General features: G+C 42.7%; 1 protein-coding gene across 1 annotated transcript; it reads right to left on the bottom strand.

Annotated features, from left to right (window-relative positions):
- Positions 1-934: 934 nt before the first annotated feature.
- LOC123371188 (deleted in malignant brain tumors 1 protein-like) lies at positions 935-16,074 on the bottom strand. Its single transcript, XM_045018489.1, has 4 exons — positions 15,767-16,074; positions 13,533-13,847; positions 4,229-4,440; positions 935-943 (listed from the first exon to the last, which is right to left on the bottom strand). Exons 1-4 carry the CDS (start codon positions 16,008-16,010, stop codon positions 935-937), a joined length of 780 nt encoding a protein of 259 aa, XP_044874424.1. The 5' UTR covers positions 16,011-16,074.
- Between the last annotated feature and the right edge of the window lie 3,014 nt (positions 16,075-19,088).

Genomic DNA, 19,088 nt, shown 5'->3' with positions numbered 1-19,088 from the left:
TTGGCACTGATGTGTATGAGAGCCATTCCCAATCGAACGACTGGACTCAGCCCTCATGAAATTTGACAGAATACCCAATGCTGACTACCAACTGCACCCCCACTAACCCCAGCTCAGATGGACATTCATTTGCTGGATAACATAATGCTTAAATATTGTCAGGCACTAATGAAATGTGTTAAGTCTTTTTATACACAGGTGATGGAAGCACTACCAAAGGATCCTGTGCAACCTTGCCACTCGTTGGAACCAGGAGCCTGGGTCTACATAAAGATCCATCAGCGAAAGACTGCCTTGGCTCCATGCTGGAAAGGCCCTTTCCAAGTCCTGCTGACTACCGACACCGCTGTGAAGTGCCACAGACTGACTGCTTGGACCCAGGATTCTCACTGCAAAAAGACCCCTCCACATCAGAAGAATTTTCCTATTGATGATTAGCCTATTCTTTCTTCTAGTTCTACTGTGCTTCTGGACAGCAGGGAAAAAGCTCCCTTGTCCACTGACAGACCAACTGTGCCTTTAGACTTTTCTAGAAAAAGCACAGCTATTACAGGGTGATATGTGCTGGAAACCTCTCCCCTGTAAGATGCTGAACCTTGATTGTTTTGGGAAAGAAGAAGAAGCACTCACTCCACTGACATTGCCAAAGTCCAGGAATTCCTGACTGAAAAGGACACTGAGAACTGACCCTGGTGAAGGAACAAAGAATTACCTACTGGCAGGAAGAAATTTGTGGGACCCATGCTTGGGACTGTGGTATTAATTGGATTTTGGGGTTTATTCTACAGGCTGCGCCCTGTGTTCTGGATAAATCCTTCAGTATGTATTGCCCTCCCTAATTGGATTTTAACTGACATTGCCCTTATCCAGTTTTCTACATACCCAGATTGCTCACAAGGGGCTGCCATTAGATTAACACAACGAAAGGCATGGGTTATTTCCTCTGGACAAAAAGGGAATTGACCAGATCCCTGTGGGCTGGAGCCAATGGTGTAGTAGCCATTTGGACTATTCTTAAAGGCCAAGAACATTATAAGAAATTGGGGCAACTAGAAAAGGCCACTAGTCTTATTTTTGAAGCTCAGCTATCTTGAGTACAGGCTGAAGTTGGTGAGTTACATGTCATTTCCACCCTTAGTTCTATGACCCAGAAGGAGACTGACAGAGATGGTATTGAATATCACTGAGGCTGGGAAGGCATTGCAGTGGGATCTGGACCAGACTTGGCCCACTGCCCTTACAGACACGTCAGGAGTACCATCTGATCTGTGGTCATGAAGACATACTTGGACACTTTCTGGATGGAAGTGTGGACATTCACAGTGCTCCTTCCAAGCATATGGACCGGTTAGGGGGTGTGGGCTCCCACATACCGAATCCTACCGGGTCCATGGGGAGGATGCATGTGGAACTGAATTATTTACCGAGACATCTGGGAAATTAGACCACCTGGTATACCTACCTGCTTTATAGACAGTACCCCTAGAATAACACCTGACAAGATATACATATTGATCTTACCACTGCTGCAGGCAATTATATCATTTACTGGCCTGCAGATAGAATGCAGATAGATTGCAGATAGAATGCAGATAAAATGTTGCAAGTAGCTCTTAGATTTTAGGTATATTTTGATTGGACTAGAATAATGCCTGATCGGTTTCAAAATTTGCTTTCATTGTTACCAAAGGTTCTAAGAATCTCTGAATTGCAAGGGCAAATTCCCATGCTTTAGAATATATATCAAGCTGGAAGGAATGCCTTTCATACAGCTTATAGAGTGTTTACTTTATGTACTAGGTATGATGTTTTGTGCTTTGTGTTCGCAATTGTACAACAGCCCCATTATATTATTCCTATGGGATTGTTATTGTTTGTAATGTTGTTAGTTAATTTAGGATTATATTATTGTTGTTGTTGTTGTAAATAACGTAAGAATAGCAATACCTTTCATGTTCATGCTAATCATGCATTGTCATTACGTCCCATGACGGTTGACATGTTTGCTGTAGACTCTGAAGTCCATGGTTTCATGCGAATTGAGAGTTGAAATTGTTTGTTGTACTAGAAGTACAAAAGGGGGGAGTGTGGAAGCCAGTAAATAATTAACAAGGTTTTAAAGAGATCTTAATGAATGTTAGTTAGCATGAGTTAGGTTAACTGTGACCCTGGTGACGTGAGGAAGCAAGATAATGTAAGACAGAGGGAATTGTGTGAAAGTTATTACGACCTTGCAATATGCAGTCTTGCAGTCTTGTTTTTCTAGTGAGATAGCAGAGAAGCTTATGTATAAACAAAATGTATTTGTTGCTTTTTACTGTCTGTATTATTGTTAGAAATTGTCTGTAAAAGGTATAAAGGCTTGCTGTGATTGTTTACCAGTTGAGAGACCTGTCCAGGACCCTGTGTCCTATGGCACTCTCTCCCTCCATGGTAATTACTGGAGAAATAATAAAGAATTTGATTTTGCTGCACCCAAACAAAAAGCGAGAACTGGGTTTTTCTTCGACAATTGTAAAGTCACAGTGGACCATCTGTTTTATTTTTAAACGTGTGTTGGAAGTGGGGGAAGCGGGGTGGATGGGGTATGTAACTGCAGATGCTAGTCAGCAGTAACTTGGTAAAGAAACAGGGGCAGGTTCAGCTTCTCTGTAAAGAAACTGAACAGTCACAGGTCACACTGCTCGCTGGTACTTGAAGAGTTCTTTGTCGCTGTGTAAGGCGCTTGCATAGGGCTTCACGAGCCAGGGCATTAGCGGGTAGGCTGGGTCCCCGAGGATCACTATAGGCATCTGCACATCCCCAAGAGTTATTTTGTGGTCCGGGAAGAAACTACCTTCCTGCAGGCGTCTAAACAGACTAGAGTTCCTGAAAACACGCGCGTCATTAACTTTGCCTGGCCACCCGACGTTGATGTTGGTAAAACGTTCCCCATGGTCCACCAGTGCTCGCAGCACCATTGAAAAGTAGCCCTATTTCTCAGCAGCTGACTGTGGAACAGGTGGACGATAAGGTGCGAGGAGCTGACAACGGCCACAACTGCAGCGGGCTCCGTGCTCGCAGTCCTGTGGCGCCCGCGCTGTCACTGAGCAGAAAAGTGCACGAACAGATTGCCCGCAGACGCTTTCAGGGAGGGAGGGCGTGATTGACGGTTCAATGATGACAGTTACCCAAAACCACCCTCGACACATTTTTCCCCCAGCATGCATTGGGGGGAAATCCCAGAATTCCAATGGGCAGCGGGGAGTGCGGGAACTGTGGGATAGCTTCCCACAGTGCACTGCTTCCAAAGAGGACGTGTGCCCCGTTACTGTGGACTCACACAGTTGAATTAGTGTATTTAGTGTGGATACACAAATTCGACTTCATAAGGTCGATTCCACAAATTTGACTTAAGTTGATTCGAAATAGTCTTGTAGTGTAGACATACCCTTAGTTTTGCACCCAACATTATATTAATTCCCTGTTCAGCACAGCTTTTGAAGGATCCAGAGGTGAGAGACATAGATGATTAAAGGGATGGAATGCAGCCGTATGAGCAAAGGCAGCAGGAACTCGGTATGTTTAGTTTGGAAAAGAGGAGATTAAGGGGGGACATTACAGTGGACTTCAAATACTTGAAAGGCTGCCACAAAAAAAGATGGAGAAAAACTGTTTTCTCTTGCCTCAGAGGACAGGACAAGAGGCAGTGGGTACAAACTACAGCACAGCACATTTAGATTAAATCTCAGAAAAAAACTTCTTAACTGTAAGAACAGTAGGACAATGGAATATGATGGCTGTCTGTGGAGGTTGTGGAAGCCCATTTCCTGCTCATTATCAAAAGGAGCTGGATTCCACTAGATGACCCTAGGGGTCCCTTCTAACCTTGTAATTCTCTGATTTTAAATCACATTATTTTTAGACATTTTCTGATGTTTGGGGCCTGATTCATGATTCTTGAACACTCGGGTTTGGCAGAGCTGGAAAGTCTGGTTATCATTCCACAGGAATATATAACAGGAAGGAGACTCTCCACTGTCATACTCAGGTTCTTCGCATTTTGTGGCTTCTCTGTTAGGTAACACCCGCCTTTTATATAACCCCCCTATTAATTAGATTCAATAAAATTTTCAAAGAACAGACCTGAGCAGAGAACTCCAGCGTCTTCACCGTGCCCACAGTTGTGCTGACCCCATCCTCTGGAGGAACAGTCCCGAAGATAGGATTCGCTTCCAGAGCAACTCACATCATCCAGCCAGATCTGCCCTGATCCTTGCCCATAATGAGCTGAGCCAGGTGCATTGATGGCGTGTCCACATCCCAATTCTTGGCAAACAACATTAGCATCTGATGTGTCCCAGGAATCATCACAGACTGTCCCCCAGGTGTCATTGTAATAAATTTCCACTCTCCCAGAGCATCTGCCTGCTCCATTCACCAGTCTGATCTGTTTGCTTCCTACAGGGAGGAATTCCAGATGTTAATGTCATTCCGACTGAAGAAGAAGAGGTTTGTAAGATTTCAGGAACACCTGGGCAAATGAAGATAATGTTCACAGCAATTTACAACAGTGAATATCTTCTATGGAGCTATTGCAGTGGCTGGTGGGTTTCATCTCCTACATTCCTTGCATTTCAGAACCGCATAGGCCCATTCCACATTCAATCTTAGGAATGATTAGAAGCAGGGTTGTATATTTTTTCAGAATTTGTGACATTTATTTTTTTCACTCTCACCAACTGGCTATTGAGCAAAAGTCCTCTACATATGTTACACTCGTGTCCTTTTATTGACCTAAAATGGGCTCAAAGCCCATTGAAGTTAATGAAAAGAATCACATTGATTTCAACAGGTCCCACATAATTAATATGTTTGAGCAAGTTTTTAAAATTGTGTTAAGCTGCTAGTTAAATATTATTAAATGGTTCAAATCAATTTTGCATGAAAACAGATTATTTCACTTTTCATGATTCCTAATTTTTAAAAAACAATTAAAATTCTATGGAGTGCTGATTTTATTTTTTAACTAAAATTATGGCTAGAAACTTTTGCCATAACAAAGTCAGTTATAAGCTTTCTCTCTATCTCTACACTACAGATACTTGCACACTGTACTGGCATTAGTAGTGTTATGCAGATTATTATCCAGAATTCTACTTCACACCATGCAAGAAAATCTCCATGCTCTGAGAACACTGATTTTCTACCTTCACACTCTGTGAAAATCAGAATGAGCTCTGTAGTCATGGGAAATTCAGTGAATAACATTAATGGCTATATGTATTACCTACAAGCACTTGTTAAACAAACAAACATTGGTAGGTTACAGAGTCGAACACCTGAAAATTGGGAAATGCCTGGTTTATGGTTGCCTGTTCCACATTATTTTTGCTTCCTTATGCATCCAGTATGTGCACTAAATGAGGCAGGGGTCTTGTGGAAATTAAAGACTGTTTTATAATGCATCTATCCAAGTGGATTGCACAAGGCAGACTCAACTTTCTCTCACCAATACTAGTAGTTGGGGGAGCTCCCCTCCTGCCTATGTGTTGCCCCAGAGGGGGGAGGGATGGTATGTTGGGAACCCTGTGTTGGGATGAAAGGAGTAGGAAAAAGGGCTGGGCTGTGGGGGATGGGGAAGAGCTGAGCTCTTTCCACCAGCTCCTGCTGCAGCTGCTCTGCTAGCTCAAAATGCAGTAGCTGCTGCTGCTGCTTTGGCAGCGGCCTGAGCCCAACCTTGGAATCTTCAAGGCTGACATTTTTCTGAAGAACCCAAGGGCAAGAAGGGAAATGGTGACTTGCAACACTCACCAGCTTAGCTAAATCTGGATGAAATTTCACAGTGTTATATCCTTGGGGGCAGCCGGTTTAGGAAGAAATCACTTGAGGCCAGAGAGCAGACAGCTAACAAAACTACCATTTATTTACAGACACAGAGCTCACCCAACAGGCCGAAACAGGCTGGGCTATCCCCTAATAATCTAACTCAGTTGCCATAGGAACAAAAACCATGACAACTAAATACACAACATATTCCTTCCCCCCCATAAGAACATCCCCTAAATAAAACACACACTAGACTAGAGAAGGAGGGTAGACTGCCTCCATTCCCGGCTAAACCCTGGGGATTATTTTGCCCCATAACCGTGGGTTCGCCCTAGCTAAAGATCCAGCCGATGAGGAGGCCTTCTGTCTCTAGGTGGATTATGGCGAACTTCTGGTGTTGTTGCACCCGAAAGTACCATGGGCTCAGGGTTCGCAGCACGAATGGGTGAGGAGGTGGTATCAGCTCGTGCTGGGCAAAGGGGTATCTCAGCCGCCGGCAGTAATGGAGGAGAACAGTCAGGAACAAATGATTTGTGATTCGGTGTCTCACCAGAAGAGGTGAAGTCAGTCTACTCAACTGCAGATGTGTCCTGAGGACTGGCATGACCTGGCAACAGCTGATCTACATTTCACCGCCAGGTAAGATTCTCTGCAGTCCGGACTGTGTAGGAAACAGGTCCTGTTAAAGTGATGATTGTGGCAGGGACCCATTTAGCTCCGGAAGTATAATTCCAAGCCAAAACTGTCTGTCCCGAGTTAAAGGTTTGGTCTTTTGCTCTAGGTGCCCGTCTGATGACTTGATATTGCTGCTGACGTTGCACAATTTGTCGGGGTTCAGAAGGTTTCAGCAGATCAAAGCAAGTGCGCAGCTGTCATCCCATCATTAGAGAGGTCGGGGATGCCTGGGTCGTAGCATGAGGTGTGTTTCTGTAGGAAAGTAAGAAGGTATCCAGATGCTTTTGAATGGAGTGTTGTCCCCTTGCTGATTTCAAAGCGTGTTTCATTGTCTGCACAAATCTTTCAGCTAATCCATTGATGGGTGGATGATATAGTGCTGAAGTGATGTGGTGTATCCCATTTGCCTTCATAAAATTTTGAAACTCCTGAGAGATGAACTACGGTCCATTGTCACTCACAAGTTGTTCTGGCAGAGCAAAACAACTAAAGAGTCCCCGTAGTTTTTGGATAGTACTCTCTTCAGTAGTGGACTGCATTATAGAGACTTCTGGCCATTTAGAATGGGCATCTACTGCCACCAAGAACATGCTTCCTTCAAGGGGGCCAGTGAAGTCAACGTGAATACGTTGCCACAGGTTTTCAGGCCAGTCCCATGGGTGTAGGGGTGCCCACTGTGGTGCATTCCTCACACCCTGACATGACATACAAGCTTTTGCTTTCTCTTCAATAGCACTGTTCAATCCAGGCCACCAAAAATAGCTTTGTGCAATTTCCTTCATGCGCACTATTCCACAGTGACCGGAATGTAGCTGTTCTAACATCTGTGATCTCAGTGGTGGTGGAATAATGACACGTCTCCCCCGCAACAAACAACCAGATTGGACCGATAACTCTGTCCTCCTGGACATGTAGGTAACAAGGGCGGGTGAGACCGGAGAGGTTTGTCGCGATTTTCCATGCATCACCAGGTCCATAACGTGGGACAATACTGGGTCAACGCAAGTTGCCTTCTTTATCTGAATAGCAGTGATGGGTGTATTCTCTACATGTTCAAAGTAGAAGATTTCCTTTTGGGCACTATCTTGATTTTTGACTGGCAAAGGCAACCTTGAGAGGCCATCTGCATTGACGTGCAGAATGGATTTCCGATATTTGATTTCATATGTGTGTGCTGAAAGTAACAATGCCCAACGTTGCATACAACTAGCAGCTAATGGGGGAATGCCTGTGTAGGGTCCATTAATTGACATCAGAGTTCGATGGTCTGTGAGAAGAGTAAACGTCCACCCAAAGAGGTACTGATGAAACTTCTGAATTCCAAAAACAATTCCTAATGCCTCACGTTCGATTTGGGCATTATTAGTTTCTGCTTTGCTTAGAGTGCGTGAAGCAAAAGCAATAGGTCTCTTCTCCCGAAGGCATAATGTGTGACACAACTTCTCCCACTCCATAAGGGGAGGTATCGCAGACCATTTGTAGGGGTAAGGATGGATCAAAGTGCGTTAGAATTTCAGAATTTAGCAATGCATCCTTAGCTTTGTTAAATGCAACATCACAGGCTTCAGTCCATTTTCAGGCCTTGTTCTGTCCAAGGAGCTCGTGAAGTGGTTTTAGCAGTGTGGCTAACTGTGAGATGAACTTTCCATGATAGTTCAGTAGTCCTAGAAATGAGTGCAGCTGGCTTACATTTCGAGGTGGGGGAGCCTCCACAATAGCTTTAACTTTTGCAGGGGCCTTATGAAGACCTGCAGCATCAATGATGTGTCCCAAATATTCAACAGAGGGCTGGAAGAATTCACACTTGTCTTTGCGAACTCGTAGGCCATACTCTTCCAGTCTTTGTAGGGTAGCCTCTAAATTCTTTAAGTGATCCTCTTCATTCCTTCCAGTGACCAGGATATCATCCAGATAGCACTGAACTCCTGACAAGCCACACAACATCTGGTCCATAGCCCTCTGGAACAGGGCGGGAGCAGACGTTATTCCGAAGGGTAGGTGACAGTATCGATAAAGCCCCTTATGAGTCACAATAGTCAACAGCTCTTGGGACTTTTCATCGACGTGCATCTGTAAATATGCTTGACTCAGATCAATCTTACTGAACTTTTGTCCCCCAGCCAGGCCTGCGAAGAGGTCATCGATGCGGGGAAGCGGGTATTGCTCTGCACACAACACTGGGTTGACAGTGACTTTAAAATCAACGCAAATCTGGAGAAAGCCATCTTTCTTCACTATTGGAATGATAGGAGTGGCCCATGAGCTATGGGTAACTGGTATTAGGACTCCATTGGTGACCAGGCGCTCCAGGTCTGCTTCAACTTTTGGCCTGATGGCATATGGCACAGTTCGGGCTTTCAGATATTTTGGTGGACTGTCAGGTTTAATGTTCAATGTCACAGTGATTCCCTTCATACTTCCCAGATCCTCTCCAAAAACAGCAGCATGTTTCCTTAGTATAGGAGTTAGACTGGTTTCTTCTTTAGTCATCTGGTGCACTTCTGCCCAATTCAGTTGAATCTTCCCAAGCCAAGACCTACCCATTAAGGCTGGGTAATAATTACCTCTCACCACAAATAGTGGCAATTTAGCAGCCTGTCCATTGAGCTCCACCTTAACATCAATAGTGCCCTACATGGGCACAGCTTCTCCCGCATACGTCTTCAGAACAGTTTTTGTTGCCTTAAGCAGAAGATGCTGTAGCTTTTCTTTATACACAGTCTCGGGGACCAGCGAGACGGCTGCACCGGTGTCCAGTTCCATGCGTATAGGTTTGCCATACAACAACGGGGTTACCCAGTATTCATGTGAGCCCACTGCCAAAGACAAAACATGCAGTGGCACTTCCTCTTGCGATGAGGTGTCACCTTGATCATTCTGGGTCTGCGCTAGGGTATGCAGGGTTCCTCTTTTTGTCGGCCAGACCACAGGCCTCTTTTTCTTTTGTTTACAGGCACACTCAATGTGTCCCTTTTTGCCACAGTGTCGACACACCAGGTCCTTACACCAGCATTCTGATGCCTGGTGACCCGGCTTACCACAGCGGTAACATTCCTGACTCTGCACAGTTTTGTGGGTAGGTTCTTGTGACACTTTTTGCACCCTAGGGGATGCACCAATGTATTGCGCCTCCCTTGTAGCCAGTTCCATGTAGACTGCAATATCAACTGCCTTCTGTAAGGTAAGCTGAGCCTCTGTCAGTATTCGCTTCCGTATAGCTTCACTGTAGAGGCCACACACTTACCTGTCACGCAGGGCATCATTTAACATCTCCTTAAATTCACAGTGTTCTGCTAGCTTTTTTAAAATGGCTACAAATTGTACAACTGTTTCATCTTCCTTTTGGTCTCTTTTGTGGAACCTATATCTTTCAGCAATTACCAGTGGTTTGGGGGAAAAACGGGACCCCAGGATTTCCACAATGTCACTGTAAGATTTAGTCTCAGGCTTAACAGGGTGTAGTAAGCTGCGCAGCAGGGAGTAGGTTTTAGCCCCTACAACACTTAAGAATATTGGCACCTTCTTTGTTTCTGTAATGTCATTTGCAATAACAAAAAGCTCAAAACGCTCCGTATACACATGCCATTGCTCTATATTCTCATCAAAAGGTTGCCTGGTCAGAGTAGCCATGATTTTTAGTTTCACCTTCACAGTCAGTGCAAGCAAGCAGCTTTTTTGTTTGTTTGTTCTTTACCTTGACTTCTACTTCCTTCCGTTACTGGAGCAGCACCGGAATCCCATCCATCGTCGCCACTTGTTATATCCTTGGGGGCAGCCGGTTTAGGAAGAAATCACTTGAGGCCAGACAGCAGACAGCTAATAAAACTACCATTTATTTACAGACACAGAGCTCACCTAACCGGCCGAAGCTGGCTGGGCTATCCCCAAATAATCTAACTCAGTTGCCATAGGAACAAAAACCATGACAACCAAATACACAACACACAGGACAAAGAAAAGACACTTTGCTACATTGAGGGAGTTCCCCCTACTAAATAGCCAAGCCTGCTGCAAACAATGGCGGTGTCAGACCTTCTAAAGAAAACAAAGAAAAGATTGCAAGAATGAATTATAGTGGAAAATGTTAGGCTGCCTAAATCTAAGGGTTGCTACAGTTTTACAGTTTTGTTAGAAACTCCCATTGCATCCATGATAGTAATGATTCTGAGAAGGATGAGAATCATTATACTTAGATCCCGTAGAGATCCCCCCTCACTCTCATGCCACTGCAGGGGGTTGAAATGAATATTTAACAGGTGAAGTCCTGGCCCCCTTGCATTTGTTGGCAAATCTCCCATTGATTTCAGTGGGGTGAGGATTTCACTCTAAATCTCAAGAATTACAGAACCAGCCACCATGCCTAAAGCTACATTAGAAATGAGATTTGTATCAGTTCAACACCTTGAAGCTAAATTTGAGTATTCTGAGTTTGGTACATGTAGCCACAGTGCCAAGAAGATAACCCAGCTGTAGAGTAGGGCAGATAGGATTTAAAAGCTTTTGAGGAATGGAATGGAGAAAAATGTCAGCGAGCCCTTGAAAATAAAATAACAGAACAATAAAATATTGATCAGAGTCCTGTAAAGGATAATTTGTTAATGTGTAAAAAAAAAGAGATCTTAGAATATTGACTGCTGGGTAATGAGCATTCCTTCTAAATCTGCAGGAGATGAATTAGAATAATTCATTGGTGAGTGTGTTACAGCCCCCTCTATGTGCCTGATCCACAGAGGACATGAGTCTGTTACAGCCTAAGCTTGAGAGCTTTACCTCAAGCTGTAGCAGCTTCTGTGTTTCGTTCTGTAATTCAATTGTCAGTGTGCTGGCCAAGAGGGAAATTGTCATAGGTTAGATTACGTGATAGCATTACTTTATTAGTGCATTCTTTAGCAGATTGCAATTCTTCCCTCCAGATATTGAGCATTTTTACAGTACTAGAAAACTGTTGTAATTTATATCCGTATTTCAGCAGGAACATGTTACGATGCTTGTTTGTCTAATTAAATATAGGCCGGTGTGACGACAATATGGCTAAAATTAAGTACATATAGTTGAAAAGGCATTTTTGAATGGAAAAACATGCTGCTCTGACATATCACTAAAAGAGCAGGTAAAAGTGGAGAGATGTAATTTACTTGTATTTTTCAAAATCTTTGAATAAAACCTCAGAAAAATTATTAAGGAAAATAACCACAAAGTAAGAGAAAAAGTTTTGTAATGGTACAAAGTCGAGGGCTAAAAAAGCAAAGAATCATAGTAAGGGCTGCATCTCAAAATACATGAATACTGTGCTGCCTCATAGGTTAGTACCAAGCCTGATGTACTTAGTATATTTTAAATTATTAATTCATAACCTCAGACCACAAATGATTTGGAGCAGAAAGAGGCTGTGAGTTGGAGAAATCTGGTGATAACACTAAGGACAAAATTCTATCCCAACTTAATTGTGCTGTTTGGGACAGAAACAAGGAATTTTAGTAGAAACAAATGTGAGAAAGAATTCTGGGTCCATCATCTGAGTCTGGGTCCAAATCTGAGATAGATTCTTTTCCATCATACTCAGCTACCTTCTCCTTTTATTGCATCTTGTTTAGTTAATATTCGTCTCTTATATTAATTCTGTTAATCAAATTCAATAGAGCATTCACAGAACAGACCTGAGCAGAGAACTCCAGCGTCTTCACCGTGCCCACAGTTGTGCTGACCCCATCCTCTGGAGGAACAGTCCCGAAGATAGGATTTGCTTCCAGAGCAACTCACATCATCCAGCCAGATCTGCCCCGATCCTTGCCCATAATGAGCTGAGCCAGGTGCATTGATGGCGTGTCCACATCCCAATTCTTGGCAAACAACATTGGCATCTGATGTGTCCCAGGAATCATCACAGACTGTCCCCCAGGTGTCATTGTAATAAATTTCCACTCTCCCAGAGCAACGATCTGCTCCATTCACCAGTCTGATCTGTTCGCTTCCTGTAGGGAGAAATTCCGGATGCTATCGAAGAACAGGATTTTTGTAAGATTTCAGAAAACACCTGAGCTACAAAGACAGCCTCAGCAATTTATGACAGTGAATATATGATCTGGAGGTATTGCAGCATCTGGTGGGTATCATCTCCTACTTACAATGTATTTTGCAACTGCATAGGGTAGTGAAATGCACATTCAGACTTGATGGGGTTATGAGTGGAATTTTATGTTTGTCATGGTCACAACAGATGTCAATGGTGTTTGACTCCCTCCACCCCACCATCCCCCCACAAATTAATATTCCTTGTTATTCTGGTTTATCTGCTTGTAAGCACGTCTCCTTTGTGAATTTTTACAAATTTGGGTCCCTATGTGTTCAGTATAGTGGATTGTGAGTTTTTAAGTGGTTTAAAATATTAAATAAATATTAGTTGGTTTCAAATTATGATTCTTGTAAAATAAAGAATATTAAATTTATCATAATATTTCTTGTGACAAATAACTTAATGTGTCCTGGGGCTTTTCTTTCTTCAATTTAAAATTATGACTTTTCTGGTTTTTGCCTTAAAGACAACAGGGGTTGGTTGCAGGTTTTCTCTGCATTTCCATACTGTAGCTGACAGCTCAGTGCTATGTCATCATTAGTGTCCCACAGGTATCCTTGCCCCAGTCTCAGCTCCATTCCCAGTTTTAATTTCCCTATTCAACAGTCTGAGTTTAAAACATTAGTTAGGTTGTAAAATAAAGTGTGGCCAACTGTGACATATAATAGGATTTTGGCCCTGTTATAGGTAATATCATGATGACATGAAAAATTTTGGGCTTCACACAATTTGGGGGAAGGTGTGTCCCCATCCCACAAAGCCCTACCGTCAAGGGGATGGTTCTAACTCTGCTCTTAGGAGGAGAAAGCCTATTTATAATTTTGCCGGAATAAATGCCAGAAAGACTCATGACCAGCAGAGAGATTTTTCTCCGTCACACTCAACTGCCTTCTGATTTTCAATCTCCATTTTCTAACATTCATCCCTCATATTAATTCCTTGTTTATCAGTTGAGCAGAGTGTTCACAGAACAGACCTGAACAGAGCACTCCTGCATCTTCATGATGCCCACAGTTATGCTGCCCCCAACCCTCGGAAGGACATTCTGAGAGCGTGGATTCGGTTCCAGAGCATTTTAACTCATCCAGCCAGATCTGCCCTGATCCTTGCCCATAATGAGCAGAGACAGTTGCACTGATGGCGTGTCCACATCTCAGTTGTTTGCAAACGATACTGGCATCTGATCGGTCCCAGGAATCATCACAGACTGTTCCCCAGGTGCTATTGTAAGAAATCTCCACTCTCCCTGCACAGTGATCGATCCCATTCGCCAGTTTGACCTGTTGGCTTCCTGTAAGGAAAAGTCTTTCAATGTGAGCCATGCAGCATTTTTTAAAAACCAAGCTACTGTTTAGTTATTAATTATTAATTACTATTATTATTATTTTATTTATTTGCATTACAGTACTGCTTTGGGGCTCCAATCAAGACTGAGGCTCCATAATGCTAGATACTTGCTAAACACACAGTAAGAGACAGTCCCTGTCCTGAAGATCTTGCAATCTAGATAGCAAGACAGACAAAGGGTGGGGGAAAGTATTAATATCCCCATTTTACAGATGGGAACTGAGGCAAAGATAGATTAAGATCCAGATCAAAAGTGACAGACATTTAGGAGTCAAATGGCACTTGAGCGCCTAAGAGCCAGATCCTCAGAGGTATTTAGGTGCCAAACTCCTACTGATTTCATTGTGAGTTAGGGTCTAAATAGCTTTGAAGATCTAAGTGCCCAAGTCACTTTTGAAAATGAGTCTTAGGCTCCCTACTCAGTTAAGCATTGCAACACGGAGCAAAGCAACACCTAAATATATTTAGAAACTTCGAGCTAAGTTATTTGTCCAAGGTGAATAGAAAACCTATAGCAAAGCTGGAAATGGAAACTATATCTTGGGAACCTCAAGGCAGTCCTTTAACCACAGCCGCCATCCTGCTCCCATGTGAAAGTGATGGATGGAAATATGTCAAGTGGCTATTAAAAGCCTAAATATGGACTTTAATTTTAGGCATCCACTTTTGACCATAGTATCTAAAGTCCTTGATAAGTTAGCTTTGCTCTCTGGTGCTATTCTTGTCATGATGAGATATCAATGGGAGATTAAAAAAAAATCAAAATTAATTTTTTTGAGTTAATCACATGAGTTAACTGCGATTAATCGACAGACCTAGTAATTATGAATGGGAAATCCTCATCCAGTAGGTGTAGTTTTAGTGGTGTCCCACAGGGATCAGTTTTTGGCACTAGGATATTTCAACATTTTTATCAGTTGCATGGAAGAAAATATAAAGTGTGCAGATGACGCAAAGATTGTGGGAGTGGTTAATAATGAAGAAGACAGGTCACTGATACAGACCAATCTGGATCCCTTGGTAAGCTGGGTGCAAGCAAGCAATGTGTGTTTTAATAAGGCTAAATGTATATATCTAGGAACAAATATTGTAGGCCTTACTTATAGGATGGGAGACTCTGTCCTTGGAAGCAGCGACTCTGACAAAGATTTGGAGGTAGTAATGGTTAAATTGAACATGAGCTCCCAGTGCAACACTGGGGCCAAAAGGACCAATGCCATCCTTGGATGGATAAACAGAGGAATCTCATGTAGGATTAGAGAGGTTATTTTACCACTATATTTGGCACTGGAGTGACAGCAGCTGGAATACTATGTCCAGTTCTGGTGTCTACAATTAAAGAAAGATGCTGATAAAATGAATAGTTCAAAGAAGAGCCACAAGAACAATTAAAGAACTGGAGAATATGCCTCTACTGATAAACTAAATAGGTTGACCTCCTTGAGTCTAACAAAGAAAAGGTTACGAGGTGATGACCACAGTCTATAAGTGCCAACATGGGGAACACATTTTTGATAATGGGTTCTTCAGTCTAGCAGACAAAAGGTATAACATGATCCAATGGCTGGAAGCTGAAGCTAGACAAATTCACAATGGAAATAAGGTATAACTTTTTACCAGGGAGGGAATTTAGCCTTTGGAAAAAAATAACAACAGTCATGGTGGATTCTCCATCACTTTCAATGTTTAAATCAAGATTGCACGTTCTTCTAAAAGATATGTTCTAGGAGTTATTTTAGGAAGTCTTATGTCCTTTTTTTAAATAAGTGGTCAGACTAGAGATCACAATGGTCCTTTCTGGCCTTGGAATCTATGATTTATTTTCCTGTTAATCAGGGTCAATGGAGAATTCATTGTCCACACCTGAGCAGAGAATTCCTACGTCTTCATAGTGATGACAGTTATGTTGATCCCATCCTCTGGAAGGACATTCCCAGAGCTTGGATTCATTCCCAGAACAATTCAGATCATCTAGCCAGATCTTCCCTGATCCTTCCCCATAATGTCCAGAGAGATTTGAAAGAAGAGTGCGTCCACATCCAAGCTGTTTGCAAACAACATTGGAATCTGATAGGTCCCAGAAATCATCACAGACTGTTCCCCACATGCCATCATTATAGATTTCCACTCTCCCAGAGCAGCGATCTGCCCCATTCACCAGTCTGAGCTGCTTGCTTCCTGTAGGGATAAATCTCTGCTGTTAATACGTCATATTGCTATTGAACAAGAAGTCAGTGTTTGCACATTATCAGAAATAAAACAATTAATCAAGCTGACATCCATGGTAATTCTTGGTGGTGCTCCCTCAGGAATGGAGATTTTGAAGTGCATCAAAGGAGCTATGTCCTAAACACACTATATATTTCCAAATGTCAAAAGCTTTCTTGTTCCTCATTTAGATTTGAGGGTTTATAAGTAAGGTGTACTTCATGCCCATGGGTTCTGTGACAGAAATTTATGACATTTAAATATTTTCCCCCTCCTATACTGTCATGACCTTTGTGATTCTGGGAATCTGCCATTGAGCAAAAGTCCTCCATGAATTTTTACAAAATTGTTTCTTTATATGTCCAGAACAGTGGAATAAGTGTTTCCAAATGGTATTAAGCTGTTTAAGTATCATAAAACAGTTTCATATTTTTTCTTGTAAAGTTTAAAAAAAAATCTTAATTTTTTTGGATGACAAAAACCTTAATAATTATTATAATATTATGTGCCATGGTTTTTCCCTTTTAAAAAATCTAATATTATGGCTTTTCAGCTATTTTGCCTCAACAGACAACCAGCTTTAGTCTTATCACATCTCCACACTGGAGCTGCCGGCACACCATGCTTGCTTCCCCACATATCATAGAGGCTTTAGCTGTCTCGTCACACTGACTCCCCATACCAACATGCTGAACAATTCAGAATGAACTGTGCTCTGGAGTGATGGGAAATAGACAGAATAATAGGAATAGCTTCCAACACTTATGCAGCTCCTCTGTGACATTTTACACAAAATATCTAATGAACTGAATGGCATATTTGCAAATAATTTTTATATTACACATACAAGCACACAAAGTATGTTAAAAGACCATTATTAAAGTTCCAAAGACAATCATTCAAAATTTAGGAAATGCCAGACTTAATTTGCCCTCTTATGCATATGCATTAAGATGCTGTCTTTAATTACACGATCACATGCTATTATTTCACCAGGACTTCTGCCTCATTCAGTGCACAGGATAGATAGTGTTCAGGGAATGAGTCAGGATTATGTAGTGAAGGAGGCTGTTGCCTGCAGGATCCCTGTCTGATTTCCTGCAGAAATTGGAAGGTGTGATGTGGACAAGCAGGAGGCTACAGAGACGGAAAGGACAGTCATTTGTTTCATGCATAAAGTTTGAGTTTATAATCAAAACAGATGATACAGACAAAGATTGGGAAGGGCAATGAAAGCAAAGAGAGGTGTGTAAGGTACAAACAAGTGTTCAGTGCCTTTGAGAAATTAAGGCCTAGATGTTTGAATTATTCAACCCCTGTTGTGTATTTGGTTGTCATGGTTTTTGGTTCCTATGGTAACTGAGTTAGATTATTAGGGGATAGCTCAGCCAGCTTCAGCCGGCTGGGTGAGTTCTCTGAGTCTGTAAATAAAATGGTGGTTTTGTTAGCTGTCTGCTGTCTGGCCTCAAGTGATTTCTTCCTAAACCGGCTGCCCCCAAGGATATAACAAGTGGCAACGATGGATGGGATCCTGGTGCTGCTCCAGTAACAGAAGGAAGTAGAAGTCAAGGTACAAAACAAACAAATAAAAATACTGCTTGTTTGCACTGACTGTGAAAGTGAAACTAAAATCATGGCTACTCTGACCAGGCCACTGGAACCTTTTGATGAGAATATAGAGCAGTGGCATGTATATACTGAGCGTTTTGAGCTTTTTGGTATTGCAAATGACATTACAGAAGCGAAGAAGGTGCCAATATTCTTAAGTGTTGTAGGGGCTAAAACCTACTCCCTGCTATGCAGCTTACTACACCCTGTTAAGCCTGAGACTAAATCTTACAGTGACATTGTGGAAATCCTGGGGTCCCATTTCTCTCCAAAACCACTGGTAATTGCTGAAAGATATAGGTTCCACAAAAGAGACCAAAAGGAAGATGAAACAGTTGTACAATTTGTAGCCATTTTAAAAAAGCTAGCAGAACACTGTGAATTTAAAGAGATGTTAAATGATGCCCTGCGTGACAGGTTAGTGTGTGGCCTGTACAGTGAAGCTATATGGAAGTCCCTACTGACAGAGGCTCAGCTTACCTTACAGAAGGCTGTTGATATTGCAGTCTCCATGGAACTGGCTACAAGGGAGGCGCAATACATTGGTGCATCCCCTAGGGTGCAAAAAGTGTCACAAGAACTGACCCACAAAACGGTGCAGAGTCAAGAATGTTACCGCTGTGGTAAGCCAGGTCACCAGGCATCGGAATGCTGGTGTAAGGACCTGGTGTGTCGACACTGTGGCAAAAAGGGACACATTGAGTGTGCCTGTAAACAAAAGAAAAGGAGGCCTGTGGTCTGGCCGACAAAAAGAGGAACCTTGCATACCCTAGCGCAGACCCAGAATGATCAAGGTGACACCTCAGCGCAAGAGAAAGTGCCACTGCATGTTTTGTCTTTGGCAGTGGGCTCACATGAATAATGGGTAATCCCGTTATTGGATGGCAAACGTATACGCATGGAACTGGACACCGGTGCAGCCGTCTCACTGATCTCCGAGACTGTGTATAAAGAAAAGCTACAGCATCTTCCGCTTAAGGCAACAAAAACTGTTCTGAAGACGTATACGGGAGAAGCTGTGCCTGTGCTGGGCACTATTGATGTTAAGGTGGAGCTCAATGGACCGGTGGCTAAATTGCCACTGTTTGTGGTGAGAGGTAACTACCCAGCCTTAGTGGGGAGGTCTTGGCTTGGGAAGATTCAACTGAACTGGGCAGAAGTGCACCGGATGACTAAAGAAGAAACCAGTCTAACCCCTATACTAAGGAAACATGCTGCTGTTTTTGGAGATGATTTGGGAAGTATGAAGGGAATCACTGTGACATTGAACATTAAACCTGACAGTCCACCAAAATATCTGAAAGCCCGAACTGTGCCATATGCCATCAGGCCAAAAGTTGAAGCAGACCTGGAGCGCCTGGTCACCAAT

The sequence above is a fragment of the Mauremys mutica genome, chromosome 5 (assembly GCF_020497125.1).
Source record: "Mauremys mutica isolate MM-2020 ecotype Southern chromosome 5, ASM2049712v1, whole genome shotgun sequence".
Classification (NCBI taxonomy): domain Eukaryota; kingdom Metazoa; phylum Chordata; order Testudines; family Geoemydidae; genus Mauremys; species Mauremys mutica.
Note: the sequence above shows the minus strand (reverse complement) of the source record. Positions and strands in the feature narration are given on the sequence as shown.

What these genes read in the sequence shown, in the direction of transcription:
- LOC123371188 (XM_045018489.1), bottom strand. Translation starts at nt 16,010, where the DNA reads ATGTGGGGAACAGTCTGTGATGATTTCTGGGACCTATCAGATTCCAAT. An exon ending in CGTAGGAATTCTCTGCTCAG is followed by an intron (nt 13,848 to 15,766) that starts GTGTGGACAATG and finishes TTTTCCTTACAG; the next exon opens with GAAGCCAACAGGTCAAACTG. An exon ending in TGCAGGAGTGCTCTGTTCAG is followed by an intron (nt 4,441 to 13,532) that starts GTCTGTTCTGTG and finishes TCCTCCCTGTAG; the next exon opens with GAAGCAAACAGATCAGACTG.